Source organism: Chiloscyllium punctatum, chromosome 2 (assembly GCF_047496795.1).
Source record: "Chiloscyllium punctatum isolate Juve2018m chromosome 2, sChiPun1.3, whole genome shotgun sequence".
NCBI classification, from domain to species: domain Eukaryota; kingdom Metazoa; phylum Chordata; class Chondrichthyes; order Orectolobiformes; family Hemiscylliidae; genus Chiloscyllium; species Chiloscyllium punctatum.
In genome coordinates this window covers 17,179,100-17,198,657 of record NC_092740.1, presented here as the reverse complement: position 1 = coordinate 17,198,657, position 19,558 = coordinate 17,179,100, and the positions used below count along the sequence as shown (strand labels likewise).

General features: G+C 42.5%; 1 protein-coding gene across 1 annotated transcript in view; it reads left to right on the top strand.

The window, feature by feature from the left end:
• LOC140494784 (probable ATP-dependent RNA helicase DDX60) overlaps positions 1–19,558 on the top strand; it is a 130,072-nt gene that overhangs the window by 60,787 nt on the left and 49,727 nt on the right. Inside the window, exons 17-21 of the mRNA XM_072594382.1 lie at positions 2,550–2,645; positions 6,860–6,975; positions 9,321–9,463; positions 11,378–11,487; positions 12,929–13,033. Of these exons, the coding sequence (XP_072450483.1) occupies positions 2,550–2,645; positions 6,860–6,975; positions 9,321–9,463; positions 11,378–11,487; positions 12,929–13,033 (570 nt within the window). The remainder of the gene's footprint in view (positions 1–2,549; positions 2,646–6,859; positions 6,976–9,320; positions 9,464–11,377; positions 11,488–12,928; positions 13,034–19,558) is intronic.

Below are 19,558 nucleotides of genomic sequence, written 5' to 3'. Positions count from 1 at the left end.
GAGAGGGATTAACTACCTCTGACTTGTTAAGCAATCAGGTTGTCATTTTGCCCTCGTAGTCTTAAATTATGAGCATAGGATCTCTGAGTTGCTGACCCTCTAGGCTGCAACAGCCATGCCTTTTATTTCTAATTTCACTGTGGTGTAAATAAAGCACAAATTACTGATGATGATTAATAGATATAAAAATACAGACAAGTACAATGATAGTAATAAATCCTTAGCTATAATAACATTAACTTGCCTTTATATAACACCATTACCAGAGTCAAACTTCCCATGATGCTTCACAACAGTATGATCAGACAAATTTTTGACATTACTCTAATGGAAGATTTGAATATAACAAAAGTAAAAAGGTCACAAAACAGTGATTACATGTTCCACTAGCTCCAGGTAATTACAAACCAGAAGGGGATTTAAGGATGATAAAGCAGTATTTCCATTATATAAGTTGCATTGTGCCGAGGAATTTGTTTGCCTACCTACTCTCCCTTTCCACCAGAAACATTCTTTCTTTCCCAGTGAAAGACCATTCCAGCCGTCCTGTCTCTCCATCACCTGCTGTTCCATGAGAACGAGGTGATCAATCAGGGCGATTGGAAGGAGTGAGTTAGGACCCCTGGAAATGCATTTCACAGAAGGACGCCAATCTGCCCATCCACCATTGCTCCCCCACCCCCAATCCCCGTTTTTGAAATCAGTAACCCCGTGAGTTCCTCGTCCTCAAGTGCCCTTTGAAATTTATTTTTGGAGAAGAATTCCGAAGTTTGTGATCTGGGCATCTGCAGCCCCAGCTGGCTGAAGGAAGCAGGATTGCAGGAAATGAGATGTTTATTTGGCGGGCTGAAAGAGGAGAGAAGAGTCAAAAGGTACGGCGCTGGAAAAGCACAGCCGCTCAGGCAGCATCTGAGGAGCAGGAGAGTCGATGTTTCGGACATAAGCTGTTCATCAGGAGGCTTGTGTTCAAAACGTGGACTCTCCTGCCCCTCGGATGCTGCCTGACCTGCTGTGCTTTCCCAGCGCCACACCTTTTGACTCTGATCTCTGATCACCTGCAGTCCTCACTTTCTCCTGAAAAAGGAATCAGCACAACTTGAGAGCATGAAGGTGCTGAGGGCCTTGAGAACATAGGTCTGAATTGGGAAATGGAGGTCTGCAGGGACTAGGAGTTGAGTGAAGCTTGGTGGGCAAGAGGCTGTTGGAAAACAAGGCGTGGTCCTTTCTGAAAAAGTACATCCTTTTGTGAGTATTATTGGAAAGGCTAAAATTTGTTGTCCATCCCTAATTGGCTTTACATGAGTAGATTGCTTGGCCATTCCAGAGCTTTAGAATATTAGCAATAGGAGCATTAGTATCTGGTCCCTAGAGCCTGCTCCACAATCCCATAGGATCACGGCTGACCTTATCGTGACCTCAGGTACACTTACCCTCCCTCTTGCCATAACCCTTAGTTTCTTCACTGTTCAAAAAATGATCTATCTTAGCTTTAAAAACATTCAACGAGGTAACCTCAACTGCTGATTTTCCTGCTCTTCGGATGCTGCCTGACCTGCTGTGTTTTTCCAGCACTACTCTAATCGAGACTCTGGTTTCCAGCATCTGTAGTCCTCACTTTTTGCCCAGGGAATTCCACAGATTCACAACCTTTTGGGTGAAGAAGTTCCTCCTCAGCTCAGTCCTGAATCTGCTCCCCCTTATTTTGAGACTATGTCCTCTAGTTCCAGTATCACCTGCCAGGGGAAAGAAGCTCAGTGTTCAGCTGAGAGTCAACCACATCGCTGGCTACCTGGAGTCACATGTAGGGCAGCTTGTCATTAAGCTGACAGGTAATTCACAGTTCAATTTCTCCATTGGTTAAGGTCACTATGAAGGCTTTAGCTTCTCAACCTTGATCCTTGCCTGAGATATCTCTCTCTCTCTCTCTCTCTCTCTCTCTCTCTAATGAGAGAGCGGCCCTATTGTCCCCTGGCCTTCAGTGGGTTTCACCATCAGACTAGCTAAAGATTTCCATCCTCAAAAGGCATTTGTAAGTGGTTGGTGATGCTTTGCCTGTGTAAAAACAATGACTGCAGATGCTGGAAACCAGAGTTTAGACTAGAGTGGTGCTGGAAAAGCACAGCAATTCAGGAAGCATCTGAGAAGCAGGAAAATCGACGTTTCGGGCAAAAGCCCGAAAATTCCTGATGAAGGGCTTTTGCCCAAAACATCGATTTTACTGCTCCTTGGATGTTGCCTGACCTGCTGTGCTCTTCCAGCACCACTGTGGTCTAAACGATGCTTTGCCTATCACGAATACTGAGTTGAGCTTCAATTCTGGATTTTATCAATTGAATTCAAATTCTACTGGCAACCATATTGGGATTTGAAACTATGTGTACCCAAATTATTTACCTGGGCAACGACATTATCACTTTTCTGCAAATATCCCACGAGTATTCACTCCTTATTTTGGATCACACGCAGCAATGAAGCCTGGTTTTTGTGGAGAATGAAAGATTTGTAGTAAACGATGATGAACTCTGTGTTGACATATCCTTTACTTACAGATCCTCATAACAGTCCCGCAGTGTCTAGAAATTCTCCTGTTATCTCCTCATCTACAGGACTGGGTTAAAAGGATTCAATATGTCATTTTTGATGAGGTAAGGAAAGACAAGTGGAACGTTGGTCTTTTGGAGTATGTTAAAGTTGTACAAGGCACACGTCGGACCCCAGCTGGAGTACTGTGGAAAGTTTTGGGCCCGTTATCTAAGGGGAGATATGCTGGCATTGAGGCAGTCCAAAGCAGGGTCACGGGACTGATCCTAGGGATGGAGGGACTGTCTTATGGGGAAAGGATGAGGAGATTGGGCCTCAACGTGTTGGAATATAGAAGAATGAAAGGGGACTTTGTTGAGTCACACAAGATTCTTAGGAGACTTCACATGGGCGATGTGGAAAGTTTGTCTCTCTCTCTGTGGGAGAGTCAAAGACCAGAGGGCGTCATCTCAGAATAATGGGGGGGGGGGGGGGGGGGGGCATGAATAAAACAAAAACGAAATGTGGAGGAATTTCTTCCCTCCGAGATTGTGAATCATGGGATTCTTTACGGCAAAGGGTTGTTGAGGCTGGGTCATTAAGTATATTGAAGGCTGACACAGACAGATTTTGACTCAAGAAAGGAACCAAGGGCTATGGGGATAAAGGCAGGAAAGTCGAGTTGAGAACGATCAGATCAGCCATGGTGTCATCGAATGGCAGAACAGACTTGATGGGCTGAATATCCTGCCTCTGCCTGCCTATGTCTTACAACCATCATGGCAGCCCAGTTGGTTTCCTGGGATGGCGCCCCCATGAGGATGCCTTTCCTGCACACCCCTAACATCCCCGACAACATCCAGGTGGGGTGGAAGGGGTATTGGGGGTGGAGGAGGAAATCTACCTTCTTGATCCCGGAATAGTCGGTAATAAATTGTACCAGCTCTGAGAGAGCGCATAAGGCTCTGTTATGGCTTCCTATGTAGCAACAGCCTCAGATGGAGCTGGCAGTGTTCAGTGGTGCTGGTACCCTCCTCAGATGGACACAGGTCCTAGTGGCAGCCACTTAATTGGTTGTTGCCGGTAAAATGCCACCTCCTACCCTGTGGTTTGAGTAGGTTCTGGCCTACATTTACCAGTGAGTTTCCAGAATAAGAACAGCTGTTTGGATCCACTGAAACATGTTTGCAAAGAATTTACAGCACAGTAACAAGCTATTTGGTCCAAACGGTCCATGCTGGTATTAAAGGATAGCATCAGGCTCACCCTCCTCCCCCTTCTCCCCCACCCCACTATTCATCTTCTAACTTCATCCATGTATCCTTTCCCCTTTCTGTGCTTAGCTTCCCTAAACTGCATCTGTTAATTCATCCAACTATTCCCTGGCGTTGACCAGGTCTACATTGAACAATGGAGATGACTGGATGGGATGAATGGCCTACTTCTGCTCCTGCATCTTCTTCCAACCAGTCTTTGGGTGAAGATGTGTCTCCCGAATTCTCTACGGGTTTTGTTAGTCATTATCTTATATTTATCTTTCCATATTCCGCTGTCGCCTACAACTCCACAACCACCTGATGAAGGAGCAGCGCTCCGAAAGCTAGTGCTTCCAATTAAACCTGTTGGACTATAACCTGGTGTTGTGTGATGTTTAACTTTGTCCACCCCAGTCCAACACCGGCACCTACACATCAACCCTTTCATAGTTTTCAAAATCTACATCGGGTGATGCTTATCCTGGTCCTGACTGGAGAAAATAGCTCCAGCTCATTTGGTCTTCTCCATTGGAGGTAACTCCTGGTTTTCCTAACAGTCAGGCTCTGGTTGTGTGTAACAGTAGTTTTGTTTGAGATTCCTGATCTCTGCTCAGTTTGCTCTGTTCAGCTGAGATGTTATTGCAGCAACTGATGCCCCGAGGGGAGGGAGGGTCCTGCTCTTGCTAGTCATTTAGTTGAAGCCCTGCTAGATGTTATAGAGACAGCTCAGTTTTGTTGGTGATTACAGGTGGTCCAATCCCCATTTACCAACCCTATTCCTGCACATGGCCAACTTTCAGTGCTCCATCCATCTCCCCCAACTAATCCTGACTCTCTTGCTACAGTTTCTGCCTCAGCCATTAATTCTGGAAGCTACCTTCACACTGTCACAAATCTCTGTAAAAAGAAGTAACTGCTGCTCTTTCTCATAATCCTTCTGAAAGAGTGACCTTTAAACCTTTAGTTCCTCTTTAGATCAGTTTAAACATGTATTCATTCACGCCTGGGAAATGTACCCATCAATAGGTGCCGTACAGCTTTAACTTTATATAAAAAAAAGTATTATTTCTACCGATAATAAGGTGCTAATTACTTATTTCTGCATAATAGTTTCTGATCAAAAAGGTTATTTACACATACCTATCAACATCCAATAGATTTTTAAAAATTCATTCATGGGATGTGGACATCACTGGTTGGGCCAGCATTTATTACGCAGAGAGCAGTTAAGAACCAACTACATTGTTGTGGGTCTGGATTCACATCTAAACCAGACTGGACCTCACACTTTCCTGGATTAAACTCCATCTGCCATTTCTCCAACTGACATCCTTTGACAACCTTCTTCACTCACCTTAACTCTACCAATTTTAGTGTCGTCGTACTAGTCAGACATTTTTGTCCAAGTCATTAATTATATATTATAAATGAATAAATAGAAGGAAAACCTTAGTTGTGTATTTCTTAACAGTCTTAAGCAAGATTATCCGTGAATCTTTCTTATTGCTTCCCTAAAGGACCTTTAGGGAAGTTTCCTTCCCTAAAGGACCTTAGCAAACCAGATGGGTTTTTCCCCTAACAATTGTTTCCTGGTTATCATTAGCTTCTTAATTCCAGACTTTAACTGAATTCAAATTCTACCATCTTCTATGGCAGGATTCAAACCCGAATCCCAGGAATATTACCAGGGTCTCTGGATTAATAGTCCAGCAATAATGCCATTAGGCCATTACCTCCCCATAAACATGTTCACATATCACCGGGAGTTCCTTCCTCAAATTTATTGTGGCTTAACCTATATGACATGGTTTGCAACAGATCAATCAGGCAGCTCACCATCACCCCCTCAAGGACAACTAGGGATGGGTAATAAATGCTGGTTTTGCTGGGGATGCCTTAATATATAACATAAAACATCGAACAGGACAGCACAGGGATAGGCTGTTCGGTGTACTATATCTGTGCCAGCCATGTATCTAAACTAACCCCATCTGCCTGCTCATGGTCTGTATTCCTCTATTCCCTATCTCTATATGTGTTTGTCTAAATGTCTCTTAAAGGTTGCTATTTTATCTGCTTCTACTACCTCCCCTGGCAATGTGCATTCCTGAAGAAGGGCTTAGGCCCGAAACGTCGATTCTCCTGCTCCTCGGATGCTGCCTGGCCTGCTGTGTTTTTCCAGCACCACATTTTTCAACTCAGGTCTCCAGCATCTGCAGTCCTCACTTTCTCCCAATGTGTTCCAGGCACCTACCACCCTCTGTGTAGAAAACTTTCTTTGCTTTTTTTAACTTACACTTTTCCCCTCTCATTTTAAACCTATGCCCCCGAGTATTTGACTACCGAACCCTTCCATGTCTCTCATAATTTTATGTGCTTCTATCAGGTCACCCCCTCAGTCACTGTAGCTCTGGTGAAAACAATCCAAGTTTGTCCAACCTCTCCTTGTAGCTAATATGCTCCAATCCAGGCAACATCCTGGTAAAGCTCTTATACACCTTCTCCGACACCTCCTCCAAAGCCTTTACATCACCACAGTGATCAGGACCACGCACAGTACTCCAAGTGTGGTCTGACTAAAATTTCGTACAGCTGCTACATGACTTGCCAACATTTATACTCAATACCTTGACCGATGAGGGCAAGCATGCTGTACACTTCTTTTTTAACCACCTCACCCACTTGTGTTGCCACTTTCAAGGAGTTATAGGCTTACACCCAATGATCCTCTGTATATGACTGCCCCAGAGAATAGTCATTTACTGTACACTTCCTTCTTGCATTTAACCTCCCAAAATGCATCACCTCACACTTTCCTGAATTAAACTCCATCTGCCATTTCTCCAACTGACATCCTTTGACAACCTTCTTCACTCACCTTAACTCTACCAATTTTAGTGTCGTCGTACTAGTCAGACATTTTTGTCCAAGTCATTAATTATATATTATAAATGAATAAATAGAAGGAAAACCTTAGTTGTGTATTTCTTAACAGTCTTAAGCAAGATTATCCGTGAATCTTTCTTATTGCTTCCTCACCATTGACTGTGTGATGTGAAAATGTGAAAACTTTTGTGTTACAGGTTCACTGTTTGGGTGGCGAGATTGGTGCTGAAGTCTGGGAACATCTTTTGGCCTTGATCCGTTGCCCTTTTCTGGCTTTGTCAGCAACTATCAGCAATCCAGAAGATTTGACTCAGTAATTTCACGACAAACCATTTTACATGATCATCTAGAGTTAGCTACACCATTTCATGTCTTGTTTCATATCTGCATAGTAGATGAAGCCCTCACTACCCAGGTTTCACCAGTGTGACCAGCCTTGCAGTGATCTGGAATTCTTGGCTGAAAGGATACTGGAAAAATATTCGATCAATCAATCAGATCTAAAGTAGGATTGGAGAAAGGCAGGAGAGCGGGAATGATTGGATAGTCCTTTCACAGAGCCGGCACAGACAGAATGAGCCAAAAGGTCTTCAACTGTGCTGGATCACTCTATGATCCTGAAGTTAAAAGTCACACAACACCAGGTTACAGTCCAACAGGTTTATTTGGAAGCATTGGCTTTCGGAGCGCTGGTCCTTCATCAGGTAGCTGTGACCTGATGACAACTACCTGATGAAGGAACAGCCCTCCAAAAGCTAGTGCTTCCAAATAAACCTGTTGAACTATAGCCTGGTGTTGTGTGATTTTTAACTTTGTCCACTCCAGTCCAACAATGGTTCCTCCAACCTATGACCCTGAAAGCAGCTTGCCATGACCTCCTCCAGAACACAGGCCAGGAATGTGAAAATGAAGCGTGGAAAGAAAGAGTTGTTCCTCTACGTGGAAGGATTGACAACCATAGAGTCATAGAGTCATACAGCACGGAACTAGACCCCTCGGTCTAACCAGTCCATGCCGAGCATAATCCCAAACTAAACTAGTCCCATCTGCCTATTCCTGGCCCATTTCACTCCAAACTTCTCCTATTCATCTACCTATCCAGCTGTGTTTTAAACATTATAATTGTACCGACATTCACTACTTCCTCAAGAACTTCATTCCACACACAAAATGGCTTCTGTGTTAAAAATGTGCTCCTCATGTTTTTTCTAAACTTCTCCCCTCTCACCTTTAAAATGTGCCCCCAGTCTTGAAATCCCCCATCCTAGGGAAAAGACAATGACCATTAATCCTATCTATACCCCTCATTATTTTATAAACCTCTATAAGGTCACCTCTCAACAAAGGAGAAATGGTGATCTAATGATGAGAAATCTTTGTACACTGTGAGTCGATAGGATCTGGAATAATCATAGAATCCCTACAGTGTGGAAACAGGCCCTTTGGCCCAACATGTCCACACCAACCCCCGAAGACGAGACCCAGACCCATTCCCATTCCCCTACCATATTATCCTGCATTTCCCCTGACTAATGCATCTAACCCACACATCCCTGAGCACTATGGGTAATTTAACATGGCCAATTCACCTAACTTGCACACCTTTGGCCTGTGGGAGGAAACCCACGCAGACAAGGGGAGAATGTGCAAACTCTACACAGACAGTTGCTTGAGGCTGGAATCGAACCAGGATCCCTGGCGCTGTGAGGCAGCGGTGCTAACCACTGAGCTGCCTCCATTGCTGTTGCTATACTTGCACCCGGGTATCCTTAGAGAAGGAGCATGGGATTCCAGCAACACCTTTCGGGGTATTTAGAGACAGATGGGCCCTGTGGGGGCTGGAGTGCATTGTTTCCCACTCCAACTTCATTTTAATTTGAACCTCCCCTCCTTTCCTCTCCTCCCATTAATTGTTTACCTTGTTAAAAGGGTGATTTGATAAGTGGACTATTGAAAAGAAAAGGAAAAGCAAAAACAAAAGAAAAACTAAGACACTGTAGGTGGCACGGTGACTCAGTGGTTGGCACTGCTGCCTCACAGCACCAGGGACCTGAGTTTGATACCAGCCTCGGGCAACTGTCTGTGTGGAGTTTGCACGTTCTCCCCGTGTCTGTGTGGGTTTCCTCTGGGTCCTCTGGTTTCCTCCCACAGTCCAAAGATGTGCTGGTTAGGTGAATTGGCCATGCTAAATTGCCCCATAGTGGTTAGGTCATGGATAAATATAGGGTAGGGGAATGGGTCTGGGTGGGTTACTGTTTGGAGGGTCATTGTGAACTTGTTAGCCCGAAGGGCCTGTTTCCATTCTGTAGGGAATCTGCAGTAAAGAAAGAAGCCAGATAAAGATGTGGCAGAAAGTTGGAGGATGCGATGCTGACAGGGTCAAAGGTGTGAGAAGGGTCATGTGAAGCTAAGCACCAAAGTACAACAGTGGGCCTTCTTGAGGTGCAGTGGTAATGTCCCTTATTCTGGACTGGGAGGCCCGTGTTCAAGGTGTATCTGCTCCAGAGATGTGGAATGACATCACTGAACAGATTGATTAGAGAAGTAGGTGAAATGTTGCGACTGTGGCATCGAATGGCCTGGCTTAGTGCTGTTAATTTTATGTTAAGAGCACGAACATTTTACAAAGCTTTTCTAACGCTATGATTTTATTAACAGATGGCTGCAGTCAGTGAAGACATACTGGCAAGGGGTGGAAAGCAGCTCAGACCAACCAGCTTCAACAAACGTGAATAAGAGAAGCAAAAAAGGACAAAAGACTGAAGCTCACAAAAGGAGACAGTCCTTCAAAGTGAGACTAGGTATGGACACAAGGGACGTGTTCAAAGTGAAGGCATAACTTAGAGGGGATAGAGCTGTACAGCACAGAAACACAGGAGAAAGTGAGGACTGTAGACGCTGGAGATCAGAGTCGAGAGTGTGTTGCTGGAAAAGCACAGCAGGTCAGGCAGCAGCTGAGGAGCAGAAGAATCGACGTTTCGAGCCAGAGCCCTTCATCTGGATGATGAAGGGGCTCCGGCCTGAAGCGTCGATTTTCCTGCTCCTCGGATGCTGTCTGACCGGCCGTCCAGCAACACACTCTTGAGCACAGAAACACGCCCCCCCTCAGCCCAACTTTGCCACTTCCACCAGATATCCTGCGTTAATCTAATCCCATTTGCCAGCATTTGGTCCATATCCCTCTAAACCCTTCCTATTCATATACCCATCTAACAATCCAAGATTGTTAGAGGATTGTTGGAGCACCCGGAGGAAACCCACACAGACACTGGGAGAACATGCAAATTCCACACAGCCAGTCACCCAAGGTGGTAATCAAACCCAGGTCCCTGGCACTGTGAGGCAGCAGTGCTAACCACTGAGCCACCGTGCCAACCACGGTGTCTTGGTTTTCCTTTCGTTTTTGTTTTGGTTTCTTTTTCTTTTCAATAGCCCATTTATCAAATGCCTTTTAAATGGTGTCATTGTACCAACCTCCACCACTTCTTCTGGCAGCTCATTCCATACATGCACCACCCTCTGTGTGAAAACATTGCCCCTTAGGTCCCTTTTAAATCTTTCCCCTCTCACCTGGAACTTGTACTGTCTGGTTTTGGACTCCCCCATCTCGGGGAAAAGACCTTGACTATTCACCCTAACTATGCCCCTCATGATTTTATAAACCTCTGCCAGGTTATCCATCAGCCTCTAATGTTTAGGGAAAAGAATCCTCCCCAAATTTGTCAATATGTTTCCCATTGTTACTTTGCACTTCACTGTGGTGAACATACTTGGTAGCATCAGAACCAGTCACTTTGTTCATAATGAGTGGAAATCCTACTTCACAAGGGAAAGACCTTATGTTGTGACTCCATGAGACCTGGATTTTTTTTGTCACTGAAGTTTGGGTCAGGAAATTTCCTGTTCTGCATTGGGAAAAGGTTGTGATCATTGCTCTGGGTGGTGTGGGCACAATGCTGGTTAGTGCTGGCCATGCCAAACCCAGAAGCAGAGTGTCGGCAGCCTTTAGTACTGAGATGGACCTCTGTTATAACATTTCCTATCTCTTATACCACCTGCCCTGCTCATGGGGTTTTATATCTTTCAGACCAATTCATGCCCCTCTCATCCAATCCTTATGGTCCTTAATACCCCTCATTCCAGCCCACACCCTTGGCTCCTTACATTCACCATGCCAACTCTACTTCATCACTCTTTATGCCCTCCATGCCAACTCATGTCTCTATACATCACCAAGAACCTACTTACCATCCATATCAATTCATAGGGGCATAGATTGGACAAATGCTTATAGTCTCATTCCCAGGGATGGGGATTTGAAAACTGAAGGGCATAGGTTTAAGGTGAGAGGGGAAAGATTGTTTCTCCTCTAACTCCACCCACACTGTACTATTTATCTCCAATGAGGAGCAGCTCTGTGACATCATATTCCTGATGAAGAGCTTATGCTCAAAACATTGACTCTCCTGCTCATCGGATGCTGTGCTTTCCCAGTGCCACACGTTTTGACTCTGATAGTGTTATAAAGAAACCCAAACCCGAAGACAATTCTTGACCTTGTCCTCTTAATGACTGATCTGTCTTGAACTTAAACAGATGGATATGGGCATAAAAACACTCAGCAAAAGGTAATGGGCATTTTCTTCCTCTTTTATGTCAGCAGGAAGGTTATTCTGTATGTTTGACTTGTTGCTTTGTCTTTTAACCAATTGCAGTGACATATGAGGAGCGATACAATGACCTTGAAAAATTTCTCTGTGACTTTGAAAACAACGAATGCAAGTTCATTCCCTACCACCCCTGTGCTGCTTTAACAGTGAATCATGTAAGTTTGAAGTTGGCTGGACTGATAATCACATGTTGTTTGCGATAGCACTTTAGTAATCCATGGGGCTTAAACACGTAGACTGAGAAGGATGGGAGTTAGTATCTCACTGCAATGGTTTGACAATGTCAATTTCGTTTGAAATGCTACAGAGCAGGTCATTACTACTGTATAGACTGGGAGCTGATGAGGCAGAACGAGAAACAAACTGAGGCAAGACTCTTTCACTCATTCTGAGCACTGTTGCTTGTGAACGATTATCGTTAACTGAAGGAAGTAAGGACATGAGCAGATTGGTCTGATGGGAAGGTCAGTGGCAGAATGAATTTAACCCTGAAAAGTGTGAGGTGATGCACCTTGGAAGAAGCAACAAGACAAGGGAGTACTCGATCAATGACAGGACTCTGGGGTGACTACAGAATCCCCACAGTGTGGAAACAGTCCATTCAGCCCAATGAGTCTGCACCAGCCTTCCAAAGCGCATCCCACCCAGATCCATCCCCTACTCCTATATTTCCAATCGCTAACCCACCTAACCGACACATCCCTGAGCACTACGGGTAATTTAGCATGGCCAATCCACCTGACATGCACATCTTTGGACTGTGGGAGGAAACCCACGCAGACACAGGGAGAATGTGCAAACTCCACACAGGCATTCGTCTGAGGGTGGAATCGAATCCAGGCAGCAGTCCTAACCACTGGGCTCAGGGGATCTTGGGGTGATTACCCACAGATTTCTGAAGGTAGCAGGACAGGTTAATAGGATGGTTAAGAAGGCATCTTACCTTTATCAGTCATTTAATTGATGAGAAGAGCAGGGAGGTGAGTTTGGAATTGGACAGGCATCTTCTGTACTGTCTCTGATTCTCTGAAGGAGTACGGCATGAAGAGAATTGCTAGACTGATTCCAGAGATGAGACATCTGTCTTATGAGGAGAGATTGAGCAGTTTAGGTCTACATTCTCTGGAGTTTAGAAGAATGTGAGGAGATCTAATTGAAGAGTATTAGATGGATTGATAAAGTGGACGTAGAGAGGGTGTCTCCTCTTGTGGGAAAATGAGAGGCCACAGTGTTCACACAAGAGCCAGCAGATTTAAAACAAAAATGAGGAAGAATTATTTCTCTCAAAGTTTCAGGAATCAGTGGAATTCACTATCCCAGAGTGTGAGGGATGCTGGGACACTGAATAAATTTAAGGAGGAGACAGACCAATTTTTAACGAGTGAAGGGTTGAAGGGTTATGGAAAGTGGGGCAGGAAAGTGGAGTTGAGGCTAGGATGCGATCAGCCATGATCGTATTAAATGGCAGAGCCATCTCGGGGTGCTGAATGGCCTCCTCCTGCTCCTGGTTCTTATATTCTCCTTATTAGATGGTGACATTGCTTATCCAATTGTGCCTGTTGGCAATTATAATGAAGGTGCCTTTTTGTCTTTTAGATTGAAAGATATGGGATTCCACCTGACCTTGTACTTACTCCATCTGAGTCTCTCAGACTCTATGATGTCATGGTCTTTGTGTTCCCTGAGTGGCCCAGAGCACAGGTAAGTAAACAATAGTTCAGGCCAGACTCAGGGTGAGATTCCTCAATTTGCTACAGTTCCAGATAGAATATCCCAAGTTGTTTAGCTCCCAGGGTGAAGGGGAATGGAGCAGCACCTCTTTATTTCACTGGTTGACTCGCAACTGCTCCTTGGGTGATTATGGATGGGAATTAAACACTGGCACAGCCACCGATGACCAATCCTTTGATGGAATTTTAAAAATCACTTACCCCCAAGTTGAAATGGTGGGCTTGATATCTAAAGGTCTGGAGAGTAAAAATGCAAATGTTATGCTATAATGAACAATCGCCATCTTGCTGAATGGTTCATGCCTCTTTTCGAGTTTTAAAATGTCGCTTGTCGACGTATTTTGGTGACCCCTATCTCGCTTTACCAGGTGTTGTTTAGCAGGGAATGGTTCCTATCATCACAGCAGAAGCACCAAGTGGGAAGTGAGCCAGACTTCCAGGACCTACAGTTTAATAACCACTAGTCAGCATCATTTGTTGTGTAGTTGGTGAGATTTAATATTAACACCCACCCTCCAACCTTACAGTGCTTAAAACCAATCAACTTTATTACTGAAACAATTTAAAATTATATACTTATCCAAAATAGTTAAAATAATTAAAATTAAAACAATCTATTTAAAATATTAAAAAGATACTAATATAAACCTAAACATAAGGGAGCATAAATTAGTCCAGTTAAGAGTCCATAAAAATCCGTAGACGTTCCCACGTAAGGGAGGTTGTCAGACTGCTCATTTCTTGGGAAAAAGTTTTAAAATAGTTTATCCCAAGCGATTTCATTAATTTGCTATCCTTACTGGATCATTTTCCTCTTGCACCCATAATGAATCCATGAAGCATAGCATTAGTTCCTTTTGTTAAGTCCACAATTTCTTCCTTTAGATGTGATATTTCGCAGTCTTTTCTTCCCATGCCTGCTCTAGTGAATTATTGTCGTTTTCAAATCTAACTGTTACATCTATTGCCATCACTTGAATGTCTTTCGTTATAATTAGATCGGGTATCCGTAACTTATCTTCCTTCTCCTTAATGCGAGATTCGATATAACAGGTCCAACCGTTCCTTTTAACAAATTTTATTAATACTTGTATTATCCTAGAATGTATTTTAATCCTGATATTTTTGACAGCCGGACACCATCCCGATATATGTGCTATGGTCTCCATAGTTAGCTTGCATCTTCTACAATTCTTGTTATTGAGGGGTCTTCCATACAACAGAGTGGATTTGGTGGGGTATAGGTTAGTTCTGAGAAGAATCGTATTAATAACCTTCGGTATTTTCATTTTTGTCCATATATTCATCCAATTATTTGAATATTTATCACCCTTAAAATATTGACTGCCTGTTCCCTGGCAAGGCATTGCTATTCAGCTCCGAAATGCCACCTCTCTCCACTTGTCATAATTGCTACTAATATTATCCTTTATATCATCCTCATTTATTGCGTTACACAAAATGATAGATCTCTCTGATTGAATATTTAAACAAGGATTCCAAACTTCCGATAAAACTTTTAAATTACTTAATTCTATTATCTTATTTAAAATCTTAGTCACTCTAAAACGGAATGATTCTTTTAAAACTTGATCGGAAGATTTTTCATATGCCTTGTATTTTCGGATAATTGCAACTGGGATCATTATTTCTAACTTATTAATCCTTACACCCCCCCTTCTCTATTCCGGGCATATAATATGCCATCAGTAATAGATTGCGGCAAATGTAAAATATCTTTTATAAAAACCCTAATCAGTGCATCCAATTTCATTAAATAATTTTGAGGGGCCTTGGACAGTATTAGGTAGTAATTCATTCTTGGAATAAAATATGTTTTAAAAACTCTGCTTTCTATATGGTCTTTAAATATGATTTCTTTAAATTCTCCATCCAATTCCTAAGTGTCTCAAGCCATTTCATTGGCACTTCCCCTATCCATAGATCGATTTTTGCTCCTAGATGCTTTTCTATACTACCTGGCGCAATGTATTCTATTATATTTCCATTGAATTTACAATTTTCTTTATTATTATAGATAAATGACTTATTTGTATAGATGAAGTGAAATCCTTTAGTTTTCTTTATGTTAATATCTAGACTGGAGTTCTCACAACATTTTAAAACTATTTTTAAATTATTTGCCATGCCCTCCTATGTATTACTGATGAGAGCAATACCATCGGCGAAGGCAAGTGAGGTGGCTCCTGTTGTCATTGGGAATCTAAAAACACCCCCTTCTTACTCTCTTCTAATGCACTTATTAATGGATCTAGTGCTATATTAAAAAGAATTGGCGAAAAGGAATCTCCTTGCTTCACCCCCTTCAAAATTTCAATCTTACTTGTTTTACACTTAAACCCTTTGCTGACTGTATAATTATTTGTATATAAATTAGTTATTAACTTAATAAATTCCACTGGTACTGATATCCTATTTAACCGCTTTTGCAATAGGCTTGCATCCAATTGAGTCAAATGCCTTGGCCACATGAATGAATATTATAGACAGCTCACATTTCTTCCTTTTAGCTCCTGTAATATTATTCAAAGTTTTAATATTCTGATCACAGCCGGACACTCCTTCCAGGAATTCCTTCTGTCTTTCATTCAATTTTATTACTTGACTTAATCATTTGGCCATTATTTTAGTAAATATCCTGAGCAGGATGGGGCCAATAGTAATGGGCCTCCAATTATCTATGTGCTTTAGTCCTTCTTTATTATTTGATTTGGGAATGAGCACAGACCTCCTAACTTTGGTCCAATCCGTAAATTTGCCAGTTTTTATCCAAATCGAGAAGATTCTGAATATTATGTTGTTATCTTTATTAAACGCTGCAATTATATCCTTAACTCCCATGCCGTCCAGTCCAGCAGCAGATTTTTGATTCATCACTAAAATAGCTTGATTCATCTCCTCTGCAGTTACTGGTCGATTATGAAAGTTCCTTCTTGATTTGCCTTTCTGTACTTAGCAAAGTTTCTAATTCTGCACCTATCATTCGCTATTGATAATGTTTTGTGAAAAACTCTTCTAGCTCTTCTTCTTTAAGGGGACAGTTATGGTTTGTGGGTGTTCCCATTATTTTTCTTGCGAAGTACTGTCTTTTAAATTTGAGTAAAACTTGAGCCTCTCTGTACTTACACTTCTTTTTAATGTATCTCTTCCTAGCATTATTTATTCTAGAGTTATATCCTTGCTTGATTGGCCTTCTATTAACTTTAACCATCATTTTCTGCTTCTTTTTCTTATCTTCCTTTTTCATCATTCTATTAAGTACCTCGTCCATTATTCTGTTATTTATACTAGCTCTATTTCGTTTACTATTATTAATATTTTCTTCTATTAGATCAAGAAGATCTTTATTCTTTATTCTTTATTCTTATAACTATTATCGTATAATGTTTCCTCTGCCTCCCTATTTTTATTTTCTTCACCATTTTTGATTTCTCCTTCATTATCACTCATATCTGATTCCACTATTTTTTGATTACATATTTGTTTATCTAACTTGATTCATTTCCTATATAACCTTTATTCTTTTGATTTACTAACAACCTTCTCTGCTCAGATATTTGCTTAGGGATTTTACTCTTCAATTGTTCAGCAATCATTTTATTGATAAATTTACTTCCTGAGAATTTCTTCTCAAGTTCAATCAGTTTATCTGTTTCTTCCTTAGTCCAGATTCCTTGTTTATTTTTACAACTATTTTTATTGTGATTACTATGATCATTCTTATTTACTTTTACATTTTGAATTCTCTTACTATTCCTAAAGGGAGAATGGTTATGTCTTTCATGCTGCCCCAAGCCTATTGCTGAACTAAATTTAAGAGGACAAATTTCACATTGAAAAGTCTCATTTATATTATTATCTTTAGTACCATTTCATTTTGAATAATGGCATGGCACTGCATGGTACTCTGCTTCCCATTTGCATTTACTACATCTTACCCTTACAGATTTATGGGCGGCACGGTGGCACAGTGGTTAGCACTGCTGCCTCACAGCGCCAGAGACCCGGGTTCAATTCCCGCCTCAGGCGACTGACTGTGTGGAGTTTGCACATTCTCCCCGTGTCTGCGTGGGTTTCCTCCGGGTGCTCCGGTTTCCTCCCACAGTCCAAAGATGTGCAGGTCAGGTGAATTGGCCATGCTAAATTGCCCGTAGTGTTAGGTAAGGGGTAGATGTAGGGGTATGGGTGGGTTGCGCTTCGGCGGGGCGGTGTGGACTCGTTGGGCCGAAGGGCCTGTTTCCACACTGTAAGTAATCTAATCTAATTTAATTCCATTGCAACTCTTCAAGTGTTTCCTAAACTGCCCTTCCATACTATAAAAATTTAGGCATGAATCACATCTAAAATTATCTCAAGGGTATTCAATAATAATATCTAATTTACCGCTATTAACAGGCATTGATTCTACAATTAATGGCTCACTAGAGGTATACGCCTCCACACTTTTATGCTCTTTGTTTGTCTTAAAATTGAATGGCCTTTAAAATTAGTGTTTAAAAATCGTCTTTGTGTTAAGAAGGCCATCTGGGAGGGGCCATCTCTCCAGGGTGTTCCTCCTTTTTATATTCTCTCTCGGTCATCATCGGGGCTACCTTGTGACTGCCCGAAGGCAGCCAGACTGAGAGTATCTTCACTGCCTCTTCCATCTGCATAGCAACGGATGACTGTTTCCTTGTTTTGCAAGTATGTTTGGCATACGGTGCTGCCAAAAGCAACCAGGCGGGACGGTAATGTTTCCCACCCAACCGGAAAATGGAGAATTAAGCATAATCGCCATTCTTCCAACAAGGGTTATTTCCAAATACAAAAATTGACCATAAGGTCACCAGCCATCTTGTATTTCTTCGAGGTCATATTAGCCGACCTGGAAAGAGTAATACTCTGGAAATGGAATGAATTAGCTAAAAGCAGTCATTGCAGTTAAAATCAATACACAGATAAAATCCAAGCTGATAAAAACCATGATAAAATGGTTAAAACCACTCATCCATTTATTGAGCTTCCTCCACCAGGCCGTTACCAGGGGCAACCATGAGAAGGTTCAACCAACTTTACAGCCGATCAAAATACGTAAAAATGTCTGTGAAAGTGATTACTCAGGCAAGCCATTGGGAGACCAACCAAAACACCTGTAGTCACACGCCCCCAGTAACAAGCCCCTAGTTAGACCCCACTTGGAGTACTGTGAGCAGATCTGGACACCACACCTTGGGAACGACATATTGGTCTTGGAGGGAGTACAATGCAAGCTTGCAAAAGTGAAACCTGGACTTCAGAGGTTAAGTTATGAGGAGAGATTGTACAAATTAGACCCGTTTTCTCTAGAATTAAGATGCGAGTCCAAAAAGATGAAAGTTTAAAAAAAGCAGATATACAGATCAGATTTTGAATTGTTGATGAACAGTGAATAGTTGAACATTAAGGATGTTGCAGTCAGAGTTTTCAGTAGCATTGACCTTGCCATTTGTGGTTTTGTTGGCTGATTGGAATTTCTTTGTCCTGATCGCTCTTCTATAAATGCAGCACACAGAGTGGAAGAGAGTTTTCCTTCTGTAATCCTGCTACACAGGGATAATTAGGGTACACTGTCACAGAGCACTGATATTGAATGCAGGCTGGTACATGTGACAGCACTCAGGCTCACTAGTCCACTCTGGTAGAGTTGAAACTATCTCTTTAGGCCTTGTATTTCTGCATTGCTGGCGGGTAAAACAGCCATGTCTGTAAGAAGTGGCTTTCTGCTGAGAAGGGCAGAGATAGTGAACCCTCCCTCATTGTCTCTTCTGGTTCGGTCTCTCCCTGTTTTGAGGTTTTTCTCACAGCTTATACGTGTGACGGTTCCTGCGTTTCACACAGGGATTTTCCAGAAAGTGACAAACTTAAATCCTCAGTTCTTCTGGAGCAGTCCTTTTAAAACCATTTTGGTATGAAAAGTGAAAAATGGGTACCAATCTACTGTGGTTCAGGTACATTATCTTAAAACAGTGCATCACAGAAATGTCCAAAACTTAGAATTTACTGCAGAGAGAGAAAGAGAGAGAGAGGGCATTCAGCACAATATTACTAGTTTCATATTTGCCTCTTGGGTATCAACCATTGGATTCAATGTTGCTCTTCTCAAATCACCCTCCCACCCCCACTGTTCCAATTGTGGAAACCGTCTGATGGCCATTAACATGAACGTCACCGGCACAGTAGTTAGCATTGCCGCCTCATAGCGCCTGGGCCCCAGGTTCGATTCCACCAACGGGTAACTGTTTGCATGGAGTTTGCACATTCTCCCCACATCTGCGTGGGTTTCTTCCCACAATCCAAAGATGTGAAGGTTAGGTGAATTGCCCGTAGTGCTCGGGGAAGTGTAGGTTAGGTGCATTAGCCAGGGGAAATGTGGGGTTATAGGTTGGGGGGTGGTCTGGGTGGAATCCTTTTCAGAGTGTTGGTGATGGACCAGTGACCTGTTTCCACATTATAGGAA